The following is a 25,317-nucleotide window of genomic DNA, read 5'->3' on the forward strand; positions in this document are numbered from 1 at the left end:
TGTGCCACAAAGAATGTGTCATGTTCACACATTAATTTGAAATCAAGAAGTAATTAAATATCACATGGACAAGTACAAATAGATCCAATTAGACAGAAAATAATTTGGATGGATTAATAGCATTCAGGGCGGAAGTGGAAGAATATCTTTTATTGTGTTTTGTGAAGCCTGGTGATTGAAATTTAAAGGCTCGTGCTTTGCAGTTGGTTCACATGATTATCATTATGCATATTATTGCATTTTGACTGGTGTCTTTATCTTGATGAAATATTTGCAGTTTCCAGGTAATGTGGACAGGCTTCACGTGTAAAAGTGTATCAATCATTTTTAGCGTCAGCACTCTCTGGCTAACAGTTTAAACTGTGTGTGCTACCATCATCATTGCAATTACAATTAGTCATTTGGCAGATGCTTTTATTAAAGCATTTTTTTATTTTAATAAAATCAATATCAATCTTCTCATCATACTCAGCAAGAAAGTGAATTAATGAATATTCCAAAATGTCCAACTGTTCTTTTAAGCTAATCATGAAACAAGCTGATAGCTGGTTCCCCAGGTAGGAAGGTACATTGTTAGTGTATGTATGTGTAGTCAGTAGGGGTTGGCGATATGGCCCTAAAACCAAACCCCTTCCACACTACTGAAGTCAGTCCCTTTTTAGGAACACACTCCACTGTGGAGCCAGTAGCAGTGTTACTTTTGCTTTCAGCCATGCGTATTGTTGCTGTGCTTGTTGTAATGGACGTCGTTATGTCAGCAAGTCAATAATGCAATTATTGCAATATGATTGGGGGTTTTTTTAGTCATATAAAAATGATACGTTTATTATCATAAACAATTTGATATGGCACACAGCCAGTAGTCAGAAGTTTAGGTGAGGATAGGTGAGTTTTGAAGATGTAGAAACCTCCCTACTACTACAACCCAGCATGCTTTGAGCTGCAGATTTGTCAAGCATTTCCATTTCCTTCACAGAACAGATGTTACATGTGTAACCAACAGTTGTAGCTCTCTCTGTGAAAAGTTGTTTTGAAGCTGTACATGTATCATTGCTTTGCTTTTGTGCATTGCTATTCTACATTTTGGTTACACATTTTGCCAACCATTGAATCATACTCTGTTCTGTGTTGTCGGTACTTTGACAAACACAGTGCAGCATTCACATGGTTATGATGCTGATTCCATGGGATTTAAATAAGCAAATGATTCCATAGAGAGTAATGAGCTTTTGCAGTCTAGAGGCTCAATTATAAACACTTGCCCCCCTCCCACCTCCATTTTAAAAGTGTGAAGCCCGAGGAGACGTGGAGTGGAATTCCAACCAGGATGATGAAAGAGAATCTAATGAATCAAAACCAATCCTATTAGTTCCAGCCCACATCTCCATACTGTGGTCCTTTTTCTGCACAACGATCCACTGCATGATTTCACACAAGCTGGGGAACTGGGGGATTTCAGCAGGGTGGGATAGGGGATCTAAAACCTTCCAACCTGGAGGGACTTGTTGCCTGTAATTGACCACATGATTACCGCAAAACATGATCCTAGCCCCCGCAGAAAGTGGCAATGAAAAACAAGCTGAAACTAAAGGAGAGGGTTCAGCTGGCAAAGATACTCCCTTTAACTTCAGTAGAAACGTTTCACCTCCATCACTTTGACTTATCAACAAAATGGCCTTTTTGGCAGCATTCAGATGCAGTTTATATTTCAAGGTCACAGTGCTGTAGATGTTTACACCAATTCCTTGCTGTCTTGCTTGCAAACTCAAGGTCTTTGCAGTCCTTGAAGTGTGCGTGTAGAAGATCTGACAGTATTCCTTGGCTTCCTCTCTCGCTCTCACACACTCTCTCACTCTACCTCACCTTTTTAATCTTTCTCTCTCCCTCCATCCTTTCCACATTTTAATTTTTGAGACTAAACTCCATCTCTGGGGAGTGGGAAAATGAGCAGAACAAAGCCTGTGGGGGTTTGAGGATCATTTGGAACTGGGAGACAGAGTCTTTGTGGCGCAGCCAGCTGGGCATATAAAGAGATGGGGGCGGGCGAGATAAAGAAAGGGGTAGCAACGCAAGGGCAAAGAGGTTTGAACAGAAAGCTTGGGGTGCTTGGTTTTGAAACTGCAGAGGGAACGGGGTGTGGTCCTCTCTGGTAGATCCTGCATTTGGATGCACTCAAGCAGAACTTTTGGCTTGCCGTTCACATCCTCAGCCATCTCACCCTCTGTTTGTGATATGGATACCGTCACCGCCCCACCCGGCTCTCACAACACCGACAATCCATTAAGGATTTCAGACAAAGTTGGTGCACTTATCCCAAAAAGAATGTGATTCAGTTCATGTTAAATCAAGCAGACAGCAATGTTTGCCATCCTTTCAAAAAGTTTGGTAAATAAAACTTGACGAGTCCTCCGTGAGGTACAACTAAAAATGCACCAGTTCATTTTAAATCCTTATATCAGCTTGGATTTAATGAGGATTTATTAGCCAACAAGTGGATGTTTGGCAAACCTGAAGACATCAGAGTTCACTGGCTGGGTATTTCACTAAGCTGTGAAAGAGTTGGTGACAGCATGTGGAAATGAACTGCAGCCTTGTCACCCAAGCAACAAAATATGCAGTTTTGGGGCCAAGAGGAGTTTTTTCTCAGCGCTGCCTGGTCGTGCTCTATTATGCACTTTTGTATATAGCCAAGGGATGCTATCATTGCGACACACACTAGGGGAGCAAAATCCTCAAACTGAGATCCTGGTGTTGCTTTGGCCTTTTACCTCTCTCTCTCAGGAAGGAATTACACAAAAGCTCTGCCTCTCTGGGGGACGATGAAGGCCCAGATTAGAGGTCAGGTCGCTCACCAATAGCCCTCTGCTGTTTGGACATGACACCCTATCGTGGGCCGAAGCTCGACACTATGGGGGGTTCCATTTTGACAGTGTTAAAGACATGATTGAATATTGGCCAGGCTTAGAAAGGCAATGGCTACACTGATCAAAGAAAATGTTCACAATAGTTGAACATGGGTGGCCACAGTGGTCTACAGAGCATTCTCACTTGTTGCATAAGCTCCAGCTGGCCTTTGCTTTGATATTTTAGCTTTTGGGTTGACCTACCTTTAGGTACAGTTTTTGATTTGATGCTTATAAATATTAGCTAAAAATTTTAATAGATTTGAAAGGCTTTTTTGTCACCGGAAAAGTAGATTTGTAGAACTCGTAAAGCTGATGTGAGCTGTAGAATTCAGGTGACAGTTCTCTGTTTGGTCATTACTAGGAGCAACACCTTTCACATGGTCACACTGTGTTCACATAGTTAGTAAAAAAATTCTCAGAGGTGAATGAAATAGCAAACAGAAACTGTACAAAAAAAACCAAAACAAAACACAACAGTATGCAGATGTGTGTTCTGTGTTGCACTATGAGACAAGAGATGAACATTGATTGATTGGTTATTCATACAAGTGGTCTGATCCTTTCATGCTTGCATGAAAGTACTGTAACACAAATCTCTTTTGGCTGATCAGACGTGGAATTTAAACTGTGTTTGAATTCACAGGGTACTTTCATCAGGGGGCCAAATATTTTTGTTGAAGGGCCAGATTTGGCACACTGCCATTATTTGCCTACCATTGACCCAGGCTATCCAATGGCCAGCTGGGTCCACTTTGCACACTAGCCTGCCTCAACAAGGCAACATATTGGTCTCATTAATTCTTAATGTTGGAGAGTATAAAGGTGTCATATATATAGGATACGTGTAGCAAGATTGATTTGCTGTATATGTAGTCTATAGACTCCATATTGAATTAAAAAAACAGTGCTTAGTCACCTCAGACATTGCTTTCTTTCTTTCTAATCAGTTCTTTAGTGGAAGTCATTATTTTCAGTTCCAATGAGGTGCAATCTCTTTTGTCTGTAGGGTCAGAGGGTTTACAGGAATTGATGCAAGACTGAAAAAGGGCCAAAGTCTCAAACTGTCTTCAGTAGCTGCTTTGTATGGAACCCCATTTGTTTTTGTTTACAGGCAGATAAAATGCAGACCAAATCAGAAGTGCAATCTCTGTACTCTCTGGGAGTCCACTCAAAACAGGCAATCTGACTGTGTTTGAAATTAAAGCAGAACATTCTGACAAGGTTGACTTGGTACATTTGTTTGCTTCTCTTCTCCTGGGTGAGCCAAGATGATGTATGAGACTCATACTGTGCAGACAGGCAGCTACAAATTTGCTTGGCTAGTTGACTGGTGGGAGGTTGGGCAGTCAGTTGGAGGATGGGGGGGTGGGGGTGGGGGGGTCACATTAAAGCAACGCAGTGAAAGAAACAGAAGTCTTTGTATCCATTTTGTCTCTTGTTTATCAAAGGGAACATTCTTCAGGTCCAATAATTTACATCTGAGCATGTGAACTCAAAATTAAATTCTACATTGTGATGCAGAAAAAAGACTAACTCACCTTTGTTTACATATTTTTTGCCCATTTGGGTAAAATTCTTAGTCTCAAGAATGATCACAGCAGTGATTAAATTTTTCAACTTGCTACACAATCAAAAACATTTGTGCTGCATTTGATCCGTCTCATGGTAGACATTTGATTAATGGAACTGATCTGACAGGCCTCTCTGTGTTACCTCCCCCTTATTTCAACCTCCTTTCACCTCCCTCCTCCCCCTAGACTGAGTCTTGTTTTCTTCAACCCCCCCCCCCCCAGAATGAATGGCACAGATGTTGTTGGACAAGACAGTACCCTTGGTCCCCTTCCCCTCACTATTCGCTCAGCATGAGGTCTGAAACTTGTTTTTTGATCATTGTTTCCCCCCAACTTCTCCCTCCTCGGGGGGAAAAAAGGTCCCAAAGAAGAGGGAGATGGGGAGACCAAGAGCAGCCAAATCAAAGAGGGAGGGAAGAGGAGCACACAGCCATGTTTAAGGAATATGAAGAAAACACACTGTTTAACTATTTCCAAATAGCAAGTGGTGTATAGGACGGGTCACATGTTGAATGTTTGTGCCACAGTAGGGAATTCAGAGTTTGTTGAGGGTATGGATGGTACAGTGAAGCTGCAGTAGGAGTTTGGATCTTGCATCCAGGAAGTGTTGACTGAAGATGAGGGTTGCTGCGTGGCTTCTCTGGGTGTCCTGGTTCTACACCTGGACAGAGTACTCACAGAGGTGCAAGTGCCAAGACGTCTGTGCAACAGAGCCAGGATTGAACAAGGGGTCAAAGAGCCAGGTCAATGAGCATGTTCTTCACAGGGTCCGACACCAGCATACGCCTCACAGGAGCAGGCCACACCGCAGAAAAGGTGAGCCCTTCACTCACAGCTTTTCAGACTGGAGGCATGCAAGATGATGTACTGCAACTTGCTGCACATGAACTGACGTTTTGTCATGCAAGGTCTGTGCTGCAGTTGTAAATGTAGGTAACGATGCAATAATGGTAGACATGTCATGCATCTCACGAGCTGAGATCAGCTGCTAAACCAAGTGATCTGGCAATGTAGGCAATTATTTTAAAATATTAAATAATCTGAATAAAATGTGTAAAAATAATACCAATTATGATAATAAGTAAATAAATAATTAATTTGGCATTTTCCCCCTTTATAATATATATGTTTTTCTCTCTGACTTTATTAAAACACAAAATGTGGAAAAGTAGTGTTAGTGGTTAAAGTAGTAACCGTCTCTTTGCCACAAATTGAGTTTGCACATTGGATTAAAGTGAAAAAATACAATAATGACCATAAAGTATGTTATTACATCAAATAAGGAAATATTTCATGTCTTACATGTTATACGGACTATGCATGATCAAAATATATATTCCTTTTGTTTGTCAAAAAGTTATTCAGAGACAAAGATATGTAGAGTATGTTGTCGTACAGAATGACTTCAGGATGTTCAGGGCTAGTTAAACATCAGAGAGGTCAGATTCCCACTTATACAAACGTATTGCTCATAAATCTGATTTGATATTTGGGAGGGCTAGTGTTGTGTAAAAAGTACTGATGACATCAATCATGGATATAGAACATACTGTATCAACACCCATTCTATTGAACTATATTTTATCGGCTGGATCGATAAGATTCCAAACAGAGCTCATGTGACAATACCGGTAGCAGATTGTTGGAGCACCTCATCATCTTAAAATAATTCTAAGTTTACAACTTATTCTCATACAATTAGGTACCAAGGTGATCAAAGCATTTTATCTATGGTTTTATTATTGCTTTTATTTATTTATTTATTGGTTCACATTAGGGTCAAACTGTCTTTGAGGGAAGAGTATATGAAGTATTTTAAGAAAAATGTATTGGAAAGCTATCTGCTTAAAGCTACGATGAGAATCATAACCATGCTCTAACTGTTTCTGAAATGAAAGTGTAAATTTAAGAAAAAAGTGTTGCTCTGTATTAACAGAGCACAATACTGATCTACTCACTTTTGAAGGTTTAACTGCAACTCTGTGAGACAGTTCAAGTATTGCATATGATATTTCATTCTTCAGAGATGGATTATTCAACAAATTGATTCAAACTGAGAGAATGTAATGGTGATGGAATGCAATTATAGTGTGTCTGAAAGAAGAACTTACTGCCAGATAAACATTTTGCTGTCATTCCCACTCTTTAATTATTTCCATTCGCTTGAGTCACTAAGAAATAGAGGCACAGCGTGCAGCAATCCAGAATCCATTTTTGTTTAAACTTTTAAGCAGTCATTGATGTTGACAGTGATTGTTAACTCCTTTACAAAACACACTTGAGTTACACTCGGAATTTACTCTGAAGTCACTTTTTATCACATTCCTCACTATAGCTGACACATTCTTTCTTTTTCGTATTCCATCCCGCCCTCTATTCCCGTTCCAATACTTATCCTGACCTTTGGTCTACAGCCTGAAAGATGTTCCTTCCCTCGGCACATCTCAGCCCAGCACCATTCCCATGGGTTGTGTTTAGCTGGGACTCATCCTTCATCCTCTCTAAACCTTTTGTTGTAGACTGAAAGCTGGCCGATGCTGGGGCCATCAAGCCCAAGTTGTTGGATCAATATAAACATCCATCACTTAGCCCTGGGCCTTTCTGAGCCTCACAATGAACAGCTCACTAAACAATACCTTATTTATGTGAGCCAATGCAGGGAATGAACTAGTGGCAGTTCACTTATTTCTGGGTCGCCCTTGCTTTGCTGTGATGGAAGTAAGTAAGTCAGCTTCTGGAGTTTTTTTTTATCCTCCCCAAAGTTACATGTGGATTGGATTTCATTACTTTAGAATACTGTATACCATCACATCACAGTAAATAGCCAGGAATTTATTACCTAGGCCATGTATCACTTTTTTGAAGTAAGAATACAAGAACATCAACATACTTTACAGTTTTATTCTAGCAAGAAATTCTACAGTAAGTGCACTGCCAGACATCAGCAGATCTGTGACTTTTGAAAGTCAATAATTACAAAACAAAATGATATCCCAAAGAATTTATACTTCTATATGTGCATTTTCATGATCTCACAACCACAATTCGCAATCAGTTTTAATTTCTTGCATCTTTGAGCCTCACCTCAGTTTCCTTTGTGCATTGCATTATGGGACAATAGTCCATTGACTGCATGTCTAATATCTTTTGGTAACCATACTGACTTTTTTGAGGAAACTTACTTTTCTAGCAACACCCACAAACTTGAAACTTGCTTTGAATAAGTCTATAGTATGACACTGGGACACAAAGCCAGTATTTTTTAACTACATGTTCAAGTGAATGTCTTTCTAATTCAGCGATTTCAGATTTTTGTGACAGATTAATCCAGAAAAACTCTGATGTATCATTTAGCTAATGTAAAATATACAAAACCACTGGGTAGAGACCAGTCTCTGATGCAAACTGCTTACTTACAGTTGAAATACTTTGTGGCCTTGTACAGATACATAATTTCCTTCTATTGTTTAGAAACATGGTAGACTCAACTTCCTGCCTCCCCAAAGTGTTTACAGAGCAGCTGCCACAAACTTTCAAAAGCAGCCAAGGTTGGACAGTGACTTATGTTACATAGCAAAGGTTAATGCATCCACTACAGCCATTTCCATTTAATTAGATAATCATGAAAGCAAACACTACACCCAGACTCTCCTGTGGGATTTCTCTCTCTCACACACAGACCTGTAATGCATCTCACAAGCTGAGATCAGCCGCTAAACTGAGTGATTTGGCCATGTAGGAAATTATTTAGAAATATAAATTAATTTTAATGAAATGGAACAGAACTCTTCTGTTTGTCGACACGGACTTTATTTTGTCCTTGGTTGGTGTGTCAGACACTGCTGTTTGCGAAAGTAACAACAGTTATAATAAATAAATAAATGATAAACCCCTTTTTTCCTTTATTTTATATATATATATATATATATATATATATATTACAGAAGACTAGAACAATACCATAAGTCATCATTGCAAAAGAGAAAATGTTAGGATGCAGTGTGGAAAAACAACATATCCATTAATCGGGTAACGTCAAATTAATAGATTTAGATTATAAATTAAGCTTTAAGTGCTTTACAGAGGAAAGTACTGTTGTCAACACGGGCTTTATTTTGAAAGGACAGCTGACAGGAAGCTTCGTGTCACTCTGTCGCTATCTTGACGGTACTGCGGTCACAGGGAGTGTGAAATCAAATTGGCGCTGATATTCATCACAGCAGAGAAATTTTCAGGTTGACACTTAAGTGTTGTAGTTCAAAATAACAGAAAGGAGAATTTGTTTGGGCGTTCCTGTAAATTGCGCGCAAAACGTTTAGTTAGTTACGTAGTTAGCCTAATGAAAAGCTAACTTTCTATGACTGCTACCTCCGCTGTTCATGATGACCTCAAGTGTTTCCCTGAGCATGTGCTTGTCAGTGCTTGGAGTTCTCCTCTCAGGTAAGTACGTTTGAATTTAAACCATTCACACTGAATTGATATCGAATTTAACTGTGTTAATTTCTAACACTGAAACATTCCAAAACCCGTGGAATATTGTGCCCTCTGGCTGTTAGAGATCCCCCAATTAACGACAATTACAAATAGAAATATGCTAAACACTTCTTATTTGTTATACTTTAATGAAGTATGTTAAAGTGATGCTGATGGTATAAGTGGGCTTTAAACGCCAATACTTCCACATGAAACCCCTGCTGTCAGCTCTCTCTTCAGCACCTCAACATCATGTGAGCTGGCGTGGGCTCCTTCACTGAAGCCGTCAGAGGATGAGTTAACACATTTCATGATTTCCTTTGTCACAATACTGAAAAAATACCTGCAAATGAAGCCTCATCATAAAAGCATCATGAAAAGCAGTGACTGAAGTTAGCTGTGGTTATTGTTGTTTTATCTGAACACAAAGGTTTGGCACTCTTCACTGAGCCCTGCTGGGTGAAATCACCTTTGTTTCCTCTCATATCAAAGGGCTCTAACTACCAGTTATTTTTATTATTGATCAAAAATTAATACTTGAGAATCTGCAATTACTGAAAACATGACATTCTGCTTAAATACATGATTCATTATTATTGCCAATGACTTTTCTGTTGATCAACTATTTGATCAATCGTTTCAGCTGAACCCATAACAAGAAATCACATGGTGTCGGTGGCAGCATGTGGGGCAGGGGTGTGTGTGACGGTTGAAGCCTGCTTTGCTTTCCCACACATTTTTGAATACTTCTTGTATTTGAGTTCTTTCAGACACATTGAAGCATCCACATCACAACCTTCCTCCTAAAAAAATGAGCTTTAACAATACACAGAGCCCCTTGAGTATTTTGCCCATCGTGCACTGATGCTGCGTTCTCTCTTTCCTCTTTATTCAGTAACAGTGAGGTTAAACAGGCTATTGTTGGCTTTAATTTGAAGGTATTTCCGGCTTGAGTGAATGAATGAACAGCTCAAGTACAACTCTTTTGTTGATTGTCCCTGCCCATTTAAGGCAGCCAGAAATAATTGGCCAGATTAGGACTACGTTCAGATCAGGTGTGAAAAAAAAAAAAAAAAAAATTCTCAGATGATTCTTCGTGTTTGTTTCTTCTCAACACTGTCATGTTTTTTGATACCCAGATCCTTTTAAACCCCGTATCCCCATTGATATGAAGTGATTGCAACTTAATTTTTAAGATTTCCTTTTGGTTTGCAAATCAGCCGTAAAAAAGTTAACGTTGAAATTCCACAGTGTCCTTTGTTCTGTTGCGGATATGCTGTTGATGGGGAAGTTCCAGCCTGCTTTTGTTAGGCTTGATGTCCCTGAGATCCTCAAGCTTCCTCTTCTGACAGGAAGCTGATCACAGTCTCCCTGTTTCCTTCAGTGTGGTCATCTAACTCCATGGGAAGTTCAAACAATGGCATTCCACTGCTGCTGGATGCAAATAGACATAGTTTGTTTTTAGCAAGGCTTAAACTTTGTTGTGGGTGTTCTGTTGCCAGCCGAATGCATTCAGGAATGGCAATGCATAGTGTTAAGTGCTGCTGTTTGGGTGTGGCTTTTTATATGAAATGATATATTTTCTTATTTCAATACTTACACTGTAGGATCTTATCTGCTTGAATGTAAGCATTATATGACCTAAATCACGCTACAGTATATCTGCTGGATTAATATAACAGGCACACATGACCCATCTACATTAAATATACTTTCTTCATCAGTGTAATCAGAAAATTGTCTGTAAATTACAGTCATTCATGTCACGGCAGGCTAGAGACTCTAACCTACTTAGGACAGAAGTGATCACAATGACTTCTTAATGTGATTAAACACTACAAGATCCAGAATATCACTGCTCTGGTACTAAATATACACTTGAATGTTCTTTGCACTCCCTAAAAAGGTTCCAGAGTTCGTGCAGAGGAGACGCCGCCCCGCATTGTCCACCACCCCTCTGACGTGGTGGTGAAAGTGGGGAATCCTGCCACACTCTCCTGCCGGGCGGATGGCAGCCCCAAGGTGACCATCGAGTGGCTGCGAAATGGCCAGCCTCTGGAGATGACAAAGGGAGATGGATTGCAGCCCATAGCTTTGTCAGAGGGGAGCCTCTTCTTCCTGAGCGTAGGAGACGGCAGACGAGGGCCGTCGCATGAAGGTGTCTACACCTGTGTGGCCAGGAACAGTGCAGGCAAGGCCACCAGCCGGAATGCATCACTGTATGTTGCAGGTAAGACTGTCAAAGTCAAATCATCTCACATTTACCCTCAGATGCTGCAGTAAATAGCCTAAACATTTATGTCTTGCCTCCACTTCTAGCAGCATTCTACCACATTAAACACATTCTTGCCAATACTTTTCATGCTCAGCTGCTAACAATATATCTGCATTAAGGAAAGCCAAATCAAGACTTCTTTGAAGAAACACATCATTGACTAAACTAACTATCACTGTTTCTCTTTGCACAGCAAATTGTGGAGGAAACTATCTCGCTCTGAAGTCAGGATTTAATTACAAACAATGTTATATTTTATAGGTGAACTAATGATCTATCTAATATAATATAAAATCTAATGTCTAATCATCTGTATTGAGTTGTATTTTCCAAATTCTTTGCTCTGATAACTGAAGCGTATATATGTATGCTGTATGGCTGATTCTTACGCAACCTTTTCTAAAGTATTTCAATGTTGCCCGTAAATGTGAGCATGCACACACACCCACACCCACACCCACACACACACACACACACACACACACACACACACACACACACACACACACACACACAGAGCTGATGAAGATGTATGTGGTGACAGAAGGGGTCCAGTGTCAATGTTTGCTGGACAGGAGGGGGTCGAACAGTGGGACTAATTGACCTCGGACCCTCACTGTTTACTCATCTTATTCCAGTAAGGCAGTGGACATGCAGCAGCTGCTTGTCTCAGAGTCTTTGCAGGTCGCTGAGAGCTACACTGGACAAAAAAACAACACAAATGAACTTTGGTTAAGTCCTTTAAACATGGAACAGAAAGAGACAGAACAGCAGAAAGAGAATTTCTGTCACCAATTGTATGTCAGACATCTCTTTCTGTCATATCTGTCCAGTGGTTAGGAAAGAAGCATTGCCCTAGATTTTATGGTCACTTTTTTTTAATTCTACCTCAGTACTGTAATTGAAAGCAATGTTTGTCGTTTCTGCCTGTTTTCTTTTGAGAAAACCTATTGGTTTGCTGCCTGCCTTTGGAGCTGGTGAGGAGTAAAGCCACTAAATCGCAGCGCTGTTTGTTAGGGATGTGACACTTGAGCCTTCAGCATATGTCTGCTTGTGTATTCTCAGAAAAGTGAACATACATTAGTCTTGTGATAACGTATTATTGATTTGATGTTAAAGAACAGCACTAGGCAGAAGACGGTTCTCATTAGAGTGATGGGAACACAGTGTGTTGGATAAAGAGACACAGCAGCTGTCCACCTTGATCTCACGATGCTCTAAACAGTGCTCAAGGTTAGCTTAACTCGACACTTGTGCTTCACTTACATTGGTTTCGCTTTGTCATTGTCTTTAGGAAAGATAGTAATAACAGCAATTGCAAAAACATTTTTTCACTTGAAATTGCATTCTGAACTTCTGAATCAAACCCAATATGTAGAAAAGTACAGGGTTGGGGTTAGCTCTTTCCTTTATCACAAACTGGGCTTGCACATTAGATAAAGGTGACATGAAAAACATAAATGACCACAGAGGAAAGATATTGAACAAAATCAGGAAATATTTCATTTTTATTGTATTACATTGGTTAGGCATGAGCAAATATATATATTTCTTTTATGTGTCAAAAAGTTACTCGTTGACAAAGTCTAACCCTGACTCTGTTGTTGTAGTGTTGCAGGAGGAGTTCACTGTGCAGCCCAGTGATGTGGAGGTGGCAGAGGGGGAGGTGGCTATCTTAAACTGTGGCCCCCCAATGGGACACCCTGAACCTAATGTTATCTGGAAGAAGGACGGCTTTCCCATCAGCAGCACTGATCATTACTACACTGTAAGCCCCCTGCTTCATCATTACTGTCATTGCAGCTCTACATGTTCATCTCATGTCTGAAAAGTTGGACTTTAGGACTAACACTTCCAACACTGCACACGTCTCTACTGAATACGTCACTTTAATGTAAAGGTAGCAGCAGGAGGTAAAAAATACACAGAGTAAATAAATGCATCCTGTTTGCATTGTTAAGAATACTGTAATGAATTTCTTACTTATCACCACTTGTGCACTCAGGGAGGATAATCAGTTTAATAAACCAGAAAACACTAAGAATGAGTCAGTGTGAAATTGTTAAAAAGAGTCTCGTCATTACAGGTCATTCTACAAAAAGATAAAAGTCCACCAGTGACACAAAGAAAGCAGAAAATATTCTTTCATATTTTTGCTTTTCAAGTCACTGAGCATTGTGTCTCCTTTTTGTCTGTGACGTGTCATGTCTGAATGAAGCCATAAGGAACAATAATGTAAAAGACATCTCTGTCTGAACGGCAAAAATAATTCATTTGAACAGATAAATGAAGCCAGCTGTGTGTTCTCCTTCGTGTCTGCACTGTGCTCGTGCTGTAGGTGCTGAGTGGGAAGCTTATCATCGCTCCTGCGCAGAAGAACCACTCTGGTGCTTATGTGTGTGTGGCTAGCAACATTGCAGGAGTGAGAAAGAGCAGGGCAGCTCGACTTTCTGTGTTGGGTGAGACAACATTCCCATGACTGCTTATTACTGCTTTAACAATGTCAATTTTGAATTTAGCCCCACGTTCTGAATGCAGTTTTACAAAACGGAAGTGCACACAGGTACCTCACAGTACAGTGCAGGTCTGAATTCCTTTTATCTTCTGCTGCAGCCAAACCTGTGTTGGTGCTGAAGCCAGAAAATGTTTCTGTGAGGATGGGGGAGTCTGCCCAGTTCTACTGCCAAGCTAAAGGTGACCCCTCACCCGCTGTGGTCTGGAGCAGGGAGCAGGGGCCTCTGCCCAACGGCAGGTACCTTATTATGGAAAGACACAGACCTACAACTGCATGAAATATATATTTGCATTTAGAATACCACAGTGTGCAGATAACAGGAAATAAATGTTTCACTGTGTTGCTTCCTAAATAATTTTCTCATTACATGTAAGAAATTCCTGTAAAGACCTTACTTCAGACTTTTCTGCTCTGACAGTTGGTCTAACTAACTGCTCAAACATTAGATCGAAATAGACTTCGAAACGGCCTTGACAACCATCCCCTTTCATATTCCCAATGCAGACATTTAAGTTATTTTACTTTAACTTGATCACTAAGTGGCCTTTTAAAAGACATTAGAAGGACAGTAAATGTGAAAACTAAATGCCCTCTGTGCACAGGTATCTTGTAAACCCAGACCAGACCCTCCAAGTCCATTATGTGACAGCCCAGGATGCTGGGAGGTACACCTGCACTGCTGCCAATGATGTAGGTGTGGCCACTGCCAGTGCACAGCTACAAGTTGAAGGTAAGCTGATGTGTGAAGAAGCAGAGGTTCCCAGAGCGTTGCTGTGGGCCTGCCGACTTGTGGAGATTAAATGCTCAGCTTAATTTTTTGATTACTGTAATGACAGAGAGAGAGACATAGAGAGAGAAAAGAGAGACACTGACCTATACTGACCTATAGTACATATCATTATTTTGTGGACATTTTATACCTTCATTGATTGCAGACAATAGAGATTGCAGGAAATGAGGTGGAAGAGAAATGGTAAATGCCCCTGGCCAGGCAAGAACCAGGGACATTGTGGTTCTTGGTCAACACCATAATCCTCAGGCCACTAGGACACTGACCAACAGTACTTTAATTCAAAATCAGTATATTGTTGCTTGGGGCAAGACAGGCAGTGATGAGAGAAAATGCTGCAGACTGCTATAAATTCAAGGTAATTACAGCAGAAATAAACATAAAGCCATAGAATTATTATTCAGCTATTGTTGCAGAATCATATTGAATCTTATTGTTCACTCTGGTAGCAAACATTCAGAGGCCTGTTACGGGTTCATGCCTCGAGCATTTGAAACCTCTGTGATAAGGCAGAGGCCACAGCACCGACCAGATGTCAAAATGCATTTTCAGAGCTGGTAGAGGTTTCCTCACAGCAGCTAATTTGATTGGTCTGACTAGACATGTTAGGTTATTTGGAAATTTGACAGTCAAGCCAGTCTTTGCTACTGTCACTAATCAGGAGGGATCATTGCTCTGGACTGAGAGATCATTGGGTGAGATGACCATATAAGCTAATTTAGTTTAATAACTGCGACTGACAGATGTTGCTTTCTCATTACCTGCTAAAAGGGGTGGCTGTAGCTCAGGAGATAGAGCGACCGTCCACAGATCAGGAGGAGGGTGGTCGCTTTAAGATGTTTCATCTATTACATGGCATTTAGCAAGTATATGGACAAGCATTAGTACATACAGTATGTACCACTGGGGAAGCAGGACTAGAAACAAACTACACCCTTAGGTTCTCTGGAGAATGAGAAGTTGTTGTCTTCTTCTGTCCTAAAGTCATCGTGTGAGTCATGTGCTCAAAATCCTCTGCAATCTGCTCTAGGCTCAACTTCTCAACTTCAAGAGCAGCAGAGAGCTTGTCATTTAGAAGTTGATCAGTGAATGTAACTGTCACTTTGAAAGGACACCATCAGCATTTTAGCTCAACCCAGAATGTTCCTGTTGGTCATGCAACATTGTGGGTGTGTGATTTGGGTTGCTGAGCATGCTCACTGCAGTAAATCAGTTTAATTAAGGTAGATGCATCCTTTTTTACCTATACTGACACACAATAATATTAACCGCATAATGACATCATCCTTCATGTTATTACACTGTGTTTTTTTGTACTGTTGACAAAGTGCTAATGGGGCCCCACCTGGCCCTGGGTGCAACACCCTCCCCCTGGCAACTCCACCTGTGTATCAATACATAAATACATCTAAATGAATAAAACTATTGTGTTTCAGAGGCTGCCAGCACTAAACAGAAAGACCTGCACAAAGAGCTGTCAGCCCTGCGAGTTGCTCTGGAAAATGTCACCATCGTAGGCCCTGGGTCTAACACATCCCAAGTACAGTGGAAGGTATGAGTAAGCTACTTCAGAGCGTTTCAGAGAAAGTCCAAAAGTTTCAGATATATGATACATGTTGTGTTTTCTCTCTTACCAGCTCCAGTCCCTCCCAGCCCAGCCACATTACCTCGATGGCTTTGAGGTTCTCTATCGTTCTCTGCTGCCTGTCAGCTCTGACTGGGTAGCAAAGAAGGTGACACTGCCCAGCTTCCAGACTCAGGTGGGCCCCTTGAAGAGAGGCTACAAGTATGAGTTCAAAGTTCGTCCCTATGGCAGCAACTTGTATGGGAGGGAGAGCAACACCTGGCACCTAAGAGTCCCTGAGAGAGGTGAGAATTTGATGTCAGATTATTTGTGTCCTTTTTTGCTTTTTAACCATTACGTGTGTTAAACTGAACTTGGATATACAGTACAGCCATGTTAAGAAGATAATAGTAAACTCAACCCTCTTTGTACAGTGCCCAGTGCCTCCCCACTGAGTGTGTCCATAACAGTGAGCCATGAGCAGAATAATACCATCCATTTGAGCTGGGGGCCTCCTCCTCCTGACACCCACAATGGTATCATACAGGGTTACCAGGTAATTACTGGAGAACAGTTCCTGACACTGTAATGCAGTATTACCTCCTGAGCGGAGGTGAAATTACTGTAGGTTCTTCAAACTACAAAAAGAAATAGTCCGAGAAACCAAAATCCCTTGTAGTATATCCTGGGCAGTATATGCTACCTTTGTGTAAGGAATAGTTTACACCATGAATGCTGAGAGCTGCAGTACTTTGAAGCATTTGATGATCCTCTGTCTGTTTGTTCAGGTGTGGTGTGTGGAGTCTGAGGAGCAGCGGTACCAAAACTGGACAGTGGATAGTGGTCAACACAACCTTGACATCTCTACCCTTAAACCAGGGAAACGGTATTGGCTCACCATAGCAGCTGTCAATGGAGCTGGAGTAGGAATGCTGAGCGACCCCCATGGATTTGTCATCAGTGAGCAAAGGGGCACTTGTGGAAAATGTTGCAGTTACTTTCAGTGTCAGGACAGTGCACGGATAAAACACAGTCTGTGTCTAACCACATTGAAGAGGAGAAGTCACCGTGTCTTATTATCTGATCTGATATTATTCTGCTTTCTGTTTGCTCTTCAGGCCCTCAAATTGGAAGCTCCCGTGAGTCAGACAGCCAGAAAGGGGATCTGTCTCAGGTCCTGGCTATGCTTCAGGACCCAGTGTTGATCGGCAGCATCGGTGCCCTCCTGTGGTGTGGTTTGATGGTTGCAGCCGTCTGCCTCTTCAAACGTCACAGGGGGACAGGCCACCTGATACCGGGACGTGGCCGGGCTAAAGGTGTGTATGTAGACAGGGTCGTTGTTAACAAACAAAAGAGACAAAAGAGCTGTTCTATATAAATTAGTATAATTTTGTTGCTTTTTTTCTTAGGTTTGCACAGACTAGCCAGTGAAGACCTCATCATAAAACACAGGTATAGTGAAGAATATTGGCAGAACCTGGTTTTTACAAATATGGTGTAAAACATCATGAGGCTGAAGTCATAAGAATAAATCCAAACTGCTAAATCTAATTTTATGATACTTTATGTGAGTATAGACAATTGGATAGCTCTGATGACAGTCAGAAATCCATGTTTACAAACCAGTGGAAATAGTTATGTTTATAGTTTTTATTCAGTATTTTCATCAGACATGACACTAAAACATCTCAAGTACTTTTCCATAAAGTGACATATGCTGCCTCTTTTACAGGATGGCAGCTCCAGACTCCCCTTGGATCTCTGGAGCCTGGAGACCTGCCCTCAACCAGAAGTATCAGGACTTATGGGCCCAAGGTCAGAAACATCCAGGGATCAGGAGCACTAGTGAGTGTTGATCACAATTTGGCACTGATGAAGCATGTTAAAATGACAGATTTGTGGTCTGACACTTGGTCGTGACACACATGATGATCTGGATCTTTATCCAATGGAGGATAAAATGGATAATTGGCAATATATTTAGAGACTGATTGGAGTCTCCCACAGTGCTTTTAGTCCTATCCTGTTTGATTTGGTCCAGATGTGTTTACCCATTTACTTCAGTTTGATTGGCCTGATGTGAAAACTGTCAGATCAAACTCTGAAACGAGGGTTGCAAGTGGACTCCGAGTCAGTTTGTTTGTGATGCAAGATTTTGTGCTCACTATTCACTACGATTGTATCCTTGTGCTGAGCGTCAGCTGCTCAGGAAGTATTAGAACCTCATCACCAGTTATTGTTGATGTCTTCGTGACACCAGAGAGCATAATCAAACACATCACATTCAGCAATGTGCAAAATGCTGTCATTCTCCAGCAGTTGATTTGCCTGTGTGGGTCCATGTAGAGCTGATGATACAAGATGACATCACCAAAACTGACCAATCAATGAGTCACCTGTCAGTCCATATGACTTTATGCTTTCGGTTTGTTTGTAATATGCCTAAACAGACCGGAACTAAATGAACACAATGAACTGTAGTACAGGTGTGAAACACACCTTAAACTTGTCACAGATTTCTACAGTATTGCATAATTTCTGATGAAGCGTCTTCCTTCTGACTTTGACTTGAACCTCATTACCATAAATATGCTTTGGTGTGTCTGTACATATTAATTTTTGTTTCATTAGGCCTCCCAGTCTCATCCAAGAAGGACCCCAGCTGCCTGGATTCAGCTGTCCCCATTGTGACCGACAGCTGTGGTGTCTATGGCACATTTTACGTGGACCTAATGGGCAATGGCCTCAAGACCTTCAACAGTCCCGGGCGTTGCCCTAAAATGCCTCATGGTCTGCTCCATCAGCAAGGAACTGAGACCATCCAGATATTCACCCAGCCTGTTGCAATGACCTCAGCCCTTGGTAGCCAGGAGGTGCTACCATGGAAACAGGCCATACGCCCCCAGCCTAAGATGGGTGTGCTGAGGGAGTCATGGGAAAAGAATCACAACAAGCAAGGTGAATAGTGGTTGATAGTTGGAAATGTCATACCAATACGACAGTTTATTTTCCTTATTTTCACAGGCCTCCTTCTTTGTTTGTGTCTGCACACCATGTTAACTTCTGACACATCACTGCACATCATGCAGTATAATTATGTGAATGCAGACAGTAATTCAGTTTTGGTTTGAATATTTTATAATGCATCAGCATAGAATATTGGGTAATGTGTCCTAGGCTGACTCATTTGTTTCCCCTCAGAGTTGCATGCAGTGAACAGCGTCCCCATAGTGCCAACCAGGAACCAGGCTTGTCCTTCCAGCATCTACAAGCAGAGACTCAGTCACATACCATCAGGCCAGCACGGTATGACAGAATCTATACATTGTCATTTAAATTGGGCAGTATGATGGTATATGCTGTGCAGATCTGGACAATGTGTGGACCTGATTCTGTGGACATTGTCCAGAGTTCATATGAGAAAATGGTTTTAGTGTCTCTGCTATTTATTCAGGGCGGACAGTACAATGTAGCAATCCAGCTGCTTCTCCAATCCAGTTGAGAGCAACAGTTAGTGGTGATAATGCATTTGTGTTGTTCTCATTTGGAACCTTAAAGCTTCCATTTGGAAGTGGAGTGGAGTTAGAACGTCGACTATATACACACATTTGAAATAATGCTAGCAATGATTGGTTATTGGTAATTAATAAATATGTATCATTTTATTACAACTTGTCCTCTGTTTTTTTGTCCAGCTGGACACCCGGAGTGTAGTAAAGTTGCTGGTTGTCCTCGCCTGCTGCACTACTCTGCATCATTACACCTAGTGGACATGCTCCCCCCTCCACCACCAATACCCAAAGAGGACACCACGGACACACACAGCCTCACCTCAGATGAAGGGTAAGAAATACACACAGCTCAGATCGAGGGTGCAAAAAATACTGTTTGTTCACACACACTCACATTTCTCTCTTTGCAGTGGTTCAGTTATGCGGTCCTTATATTTAGGACCACCTGTTTCCTTTAAGAAGAAAACTGAAAAAAAAAACCAAAACAAAACAAAACATGCAGGAGCTCCATATGGCTACATACATACAAAAAAAACAAATCAAACTGAATACCGTTTTTCAAAAATGAGGCTTTCCTGCCATACATCCTCTCATGTTGGACTCTCCTAATGCCATATTGGTCTGAGATGACCTAAACTTCCTTCCTTTGATTATGTTTTTTCCTACTGAGAGGCCCAAGAAATGACCACACTTGGAATGACCTAAGATGGAAAAAAAGAAAATGATAAAGATCTTGTTTGTGGACATACTAATCTGTGAGTTAAAAAACAGGAAGCAAGGCTAGTTTCTTTTTTCCCAACACAGGAAAATGTAGAATTTCATTTATAGACTGGAGACTTAGAATGTGTTTAATCCATTCTCAGCCATTGGTAGAGTTCAAGTCATGCTTCAGCTGAACCAATCCAAGACTTATTCATATCCATATCAAGAAACTGTCATCTAGAAACCACTGATGTGGACATTATTGAAAACATAAGCAATAAATGAAACGTTTTGTTAATTTTTGAAGAAGATTAAGTCATTATTGACTCCACAGCTTTATGTTACAGAGTTAACGAAATGATGGGATTATTCGATGGAATTAATTTCGATCCTTTGTATCTCACAAAAGGCCCATCTCATCCAGTAGTATAACTTCATCAGTAGAGTCGGTATAAAAGCATCACATCATCACTAGTTAAAAACTAGACAAGTAAAGAAGAAAAGCTGTCTGGGTGACGGACGACTGTTACAAACAACTTGCATAAATATTACGAATCATTTAGATTTTGATAAATTACGGAGTGCAAAGGGTTTTTGGGGGTGGTCATCGGAGTCTTCCTGAGTCTTGAGTCTTGCGTACTGAAAATCTGATGAGACATGATCTCTGCTTTATATACTTTTTTTTTAAGCTGTACAATTTCATATTACCCACTGTATTTATGACATTTATTTTGTTTTTGTCTCTTCCCCTCTTTCCAGTTTTTATGCTAAGCTAGCTGTTGGTTGAAGATTTATATTAATCAGATAATGACTTCTTGCCAAGACAGCAACTAAGCGTTGAACCAAAATGTGACTTCATGCCAGTGTGTTAGCATGGCAGGGGGCAAATTAATGATTCTGAAAAAATGAGGAAGTACGCCAAAAAAGGAGGCAGGAAAACCAAATCTTACATGTCTCTCTCTTACATTTTCTTCAGCTCCAGTCGTTCGACAAAGCTAACAATGGACATGGGCTCTCTCCAGTCACTGTGTACTGCATCAGGCCACTGTGGGCAACCAGGACCCACCACCATCAACACCAACTGCCCATCCAACAGCCACCTTTCTACTGCATCATACTACATGTCAGTGGATGATGACCAGGGTGGCACACTGACTGCAGAGGAAGCCACCCAGTATCTGGAGCTCAGTCCTAAACCTGAGAGATGCAGGTGAAGTTACAGAGGAGACTGTTGTTCAATGCAGCTTTTCTTACTTCTTCCTAGTTGTCTGACTAAGATTATGCACATTTTTGCAGAAAAGATCTTTTGTTTAGGAAGAAACATCCATCATAGTGTGCAGACATTAACACTGCTCAGTCACATATGGAATTATCTGACCATGCCACCCCCCTCTGTCAGCAGCGCCCTGCCCGAGCAGCGTCCCTCCCTGCCCCGTCCCTTCTCCCCCACCCTGGGCTACATCTGTGGGCCAGTCCACCCCACTCAGATGGAGGATGATCCTGCCACCGATGAACATGAGGCCCCTCCTATTGGTTTGCGACATGCCCGCCTGCAGAGCTCGCCTTCCTCCTGCTACAGTGAATGGGACAGCTCACTGTGGAACACCTGGAGCTCAGTCACGGACGGCAACATGGCCAGCACACGCACCAGCCTCATCAGCTCGGTGGACAGCTGCTACACCAATGACAGCACCAACTTTGCCCGCTTGCTTGCTTTGGCAGCAGAGACCATGAGTGGAACCTCATTGTCAGGTAAGCAGAGGAGGAACCTTGTTTGGTTACTGAATGATTCTCACTGAAAAAAGACAAGTTCAGCTCAATCTGGAAACTGGGGAAATAATTAGATGTGAACATTTTCACATCTTGGGAGCTAAAACAACAAGGAAGGGCTTGCCGATGCTGGCCTTCTGTGTATATTGCATTCCTCCACTAGATGGAGCCCTCTGTCCATGATTGATCCCATCTGGTGACACACTGCCCTGGAGGCAGGGTAATGCCACACAGGAAACCTGGCAAACAGAACCATGAGACACGTGACATGAGTTAGTTTTGAGCGTTCTTATAATTTTGATGTTTAAGATTCTAAATCACTATAAAGAAGAATAAAGTTTTTGGAGGCTTGCGCTCAACTCTAGCATGTGTTTGTGTGCTTAACTAAGAATCTGGGAACAAACAGGTCTGAGTAGGTTTTCCATAAGTGTATGTCAGCATTCGTGCTTGTGTCCATTGTTGTAAGAGACAAAGACATTAAGTGCAACGTCTAGGGTGGCACCAGGCAATTACTTTGGACCTCTCAGCAAATTGAACCTCCAGATGAGTCATCCTTCCCTCCTGTGTCACCTCATCAGTCACTCTGCTCTCCCTAGCAGCCTTATCCCATTTACCAAACTCTCACTTTTGGCTTTTGGTTTTCTGTCTGGGCTATTTTTCACACATACTGCAGTGTACCTTGAACAGTTTTCTCTGTAGTTCATGATGCAGCCTCATGATGACTGATGTTAAAATTTAATAATAGGAGTCCAAAGCTTCAGATCAGATGATACTCCACACTCCACACTCCATGTGGCCAATTTTTATCTTTAACATTTGGAGAATCATATGCATCAAATCAGGAGTTAGGTCATTCATCCATGTGACTAAATGTATGTGGTTTATTGAATGCAAGCTGCCTTGGGAACAGCCAGCAAGGGAATATTCAACTTCACATTTACTGAGACAAATTAACTCATTTACCTATCTCTACACTATCCACACTGAGGTTAAGTGACTTCAAGTATAGAAACAGTGTGGACTAATCATATGGCAAGAGTGGAGCAGCAGGAACAGGCTCGTTTCAGATTGGGACACAGAGTAATGTGCACTTTCACACTCTCACATTAGTTGGCAGAGCCTCTATAGCTTGAATCCTTCAGCTTAAAAAAAAAAGCTATTGCTATTCCTGGACAGCTACACTTTCTGAGCTCTTTGAAATGTACCAGTTCCTTTGGAATTCAGAACCTGGCTGATGTGAATTGGCAATGTTTGTTTTGGTTTTATTTTCAGTGACAGACAGCTGCTTCAAAGAAGCATCTAAATTTGCTTTTCCCCAGAGAATCAGCGTGAAAGGTGCACCTCAGAGGTCTTGAAATGTTTACTTATTCTGTTACCTTCTCCAAGGCAAAATGGTTTCTGTTTTAATATAATCTCTCAACTCGACATTGAAATGCATGTCAACATGTCGTCCTCCTCTGTGTTTAGACTTCTCTCCGCCAGCCTCCCCCCTCAGCGCCTTCTATCCTTCATTGCATGCAGAAAGCGACTCCTTCGGGGAGCTGGAGCCTGTTCCTGCGTGGGACTGGAATATGGCCTGGGTGGAGGAAATGGAGGCTAAGTACAGATCACACTATCCTGACAGACAAACCAGGCCCTTTGACGCTTAGGGACTCTGCCCGAAGAGTGAAAGATACAACATACCTGAATTTTGAGAACTTCAGAAAGAACTGCAAGAGAAGAAGAGGGGACAAATATGATACTGCAGCAGTTATTGATTTACTTTTTTGTGCTAGACACAATTCTGAATAATCCAGGGTTCAACATGTAGCAATTTCTCTGTCAAAAGTAGTTAATTATCTGGATTTGAAATATAATTGGAGCCAACTGCTTGATGTTTGAGACACCTCTGCTAATAGATGCGCGTCTGTTGTTTGTAAGTTTTCCCAGTTTACCTCATCCTTCTTATGACCTCCACTGAGTTTTGAAAGTTTCTGTATCCTTTCCTCTCATTAAAGAATGGGATAATGAGACACTTCCCCCGGGATCTTCTCACCCATTGTGTTTTGAAAAGGCCAGAAAGACACAAAGACAGGATGAGAGACAGTGAGAAAGCAGTCAGTACAGTCGGCTGAAGAAATACAGTGCTGCAGTTTTCCTCACAGCACACGTTTGTTTCTGTTTTCATGTGTTTGTTACAGCATTTTATTTTATAAGTTCTACCAAATAGAGCATAGCGTAGTGATTTTGTACAAACCTTTTTACTAATGAAGTGTGCAGTATATATACAGCATGTTCAACAAATGTTATTTAAAGAATTTTAAACACATTCCAAATCATATTCTGTTCTCCTGTTTATTTTGGTGACTTCTTGACATTATTTTATGTGTTAAGATCATATCTGTCTTTATACACCCTGTAAACTTTTTAATGTTACACAAAGTTTGGATTAGACAAAACATTCTTTAGGTCAGAATAGCAAAAGTAGAAAAAGTCATTTTGTTCACATTTAATTGAATTAACTTGAGGTTTTACCTTTAGGTAACTTGGATTTTAGAAAGCATCCAACAGAAGGTAATGTACCAGTGAAAGTGCTGTATGCATGGCTGAGTCTTTGCATGCCTGGTGATTCTTTATATAGAAATTCACTAATGGGAGTAGAATCAAAGTTTTACATTTTGTAACAATTTGCATATTATTTTGTTCACATTACCTTCCAGGTTGGGTTTCATAGTTTGGACATCTTGGTATTGATTGAACTCAAGTGCAGGACTTTTGGACTGTGTCAAGCTGAGCTGTGAAATAACAGCTCCTGTCATATTACATTTTGTATGCAACAATGTTTGGCTGAAGCTGAAATAATTTTCCTTGTGACATTCATAGTAAAAAAAGCAAAACAAAACAAAAAACCTCCCCATTTCTTGTCCTTGGTGTTGGTGTTATTGTCCCAAATTAAAAACAGCTACATACACACTTCAGATGAGAGCGGGGCTACATTTTATTTTGACATATCCACCATACATTGGGGTTTTTCACTTCAAACTTTAGTGCTTTACTATTTCACTTAGCCGTGGGAGTGTCTGTGGAAGTGGATGAAGTGAAGTAAAGGAAGTGGAGTATGTTTACACTAAACACTGTCCCTCTGGCCTGTGGGCAGGATTTTAATTGACTGCTGTTCTTAATGGCTATGTAGAGCAAGCAGGAAGGTGATGTTTAAAACCCATCTGTTTGGCTTGATTAACCAAGCAAACAATGCTGCT

General features: G+C 41.1%; 1 protein-coding gene across 3 annotated transcripts; it reads left to right on the plus strand.

The window, feature by feature from the left end:
- Window positions 1-4,956: 4,956 nt before the first annotated feature.
- robo4 (roundabout, axon guidance receptor, homolog 4 (Drosophila)) lies at window positions 4,957-24,941 on the plus strand. Of its 3 annotated transcripts, none has more exons than XM_070982970.1 (19): window positions 4,957-5,293; window positions 10,857-11,180; window positions 12,836-12,993; window positions 13,564-13,684; window positions 13,839-13,977; window positions 14,343-14,470; window positions 15,967-16,082; window positions 16,168-16,399; window positions 16,529-16,650; window positions 16,883-17,054; window positions 17,213-17,410; window positions 17,504-17,546; window positions 17,827-17,939; window positions 18,726-19,052; window positions 19,296-19,400; window positions 19,790-19,937; window positions 21,285-21,518; window positions 21,708-22,060; window positions 23,546-24,941. In XM_070982970.1, the coding sequence occupies exons 1-19, from the start codon at window positions 5,095-5,097 to the stop codon at window positions 23,725-23,727; spliced, it is 3,414 nt and encodes a 1,137-aa protein (XP_070839071.1). In that variant the 5' UTR covers window positions 4,957-5,094; the 3' UTR covers window positions 23,728-24,941. The 3 variants fall into 3 exon arrangements, with proteins under 3 accessions (XP_070839071.1, XP_070839072.1, XP_070839073.1); XM_070982971.1 differs by having other exon boundaries at window positions 21,711-22,060; XM_070982972.1 differs by lacking the exon at window positions 19,296-19,400.
- Window positions 24,942-25,317: the final 376 nt, after the last annotated feature.

This window comes from Chaetodon trifascialis, chromosome 16 (assembly GCF_039877785.1).
Source record: "Chaetodon trifascialis isolate fChaTrf1 chromosome 16, fChaTrf1.hap1, whole genome shotgun sequence".
Classification (NCBI taxonomy): Eukaryota; Metazoa; Chordata; class Actinopteri; order Chaetodontiformes; family Chaetodontidae; genus Chaetodon; species Chaetodon trifascialis.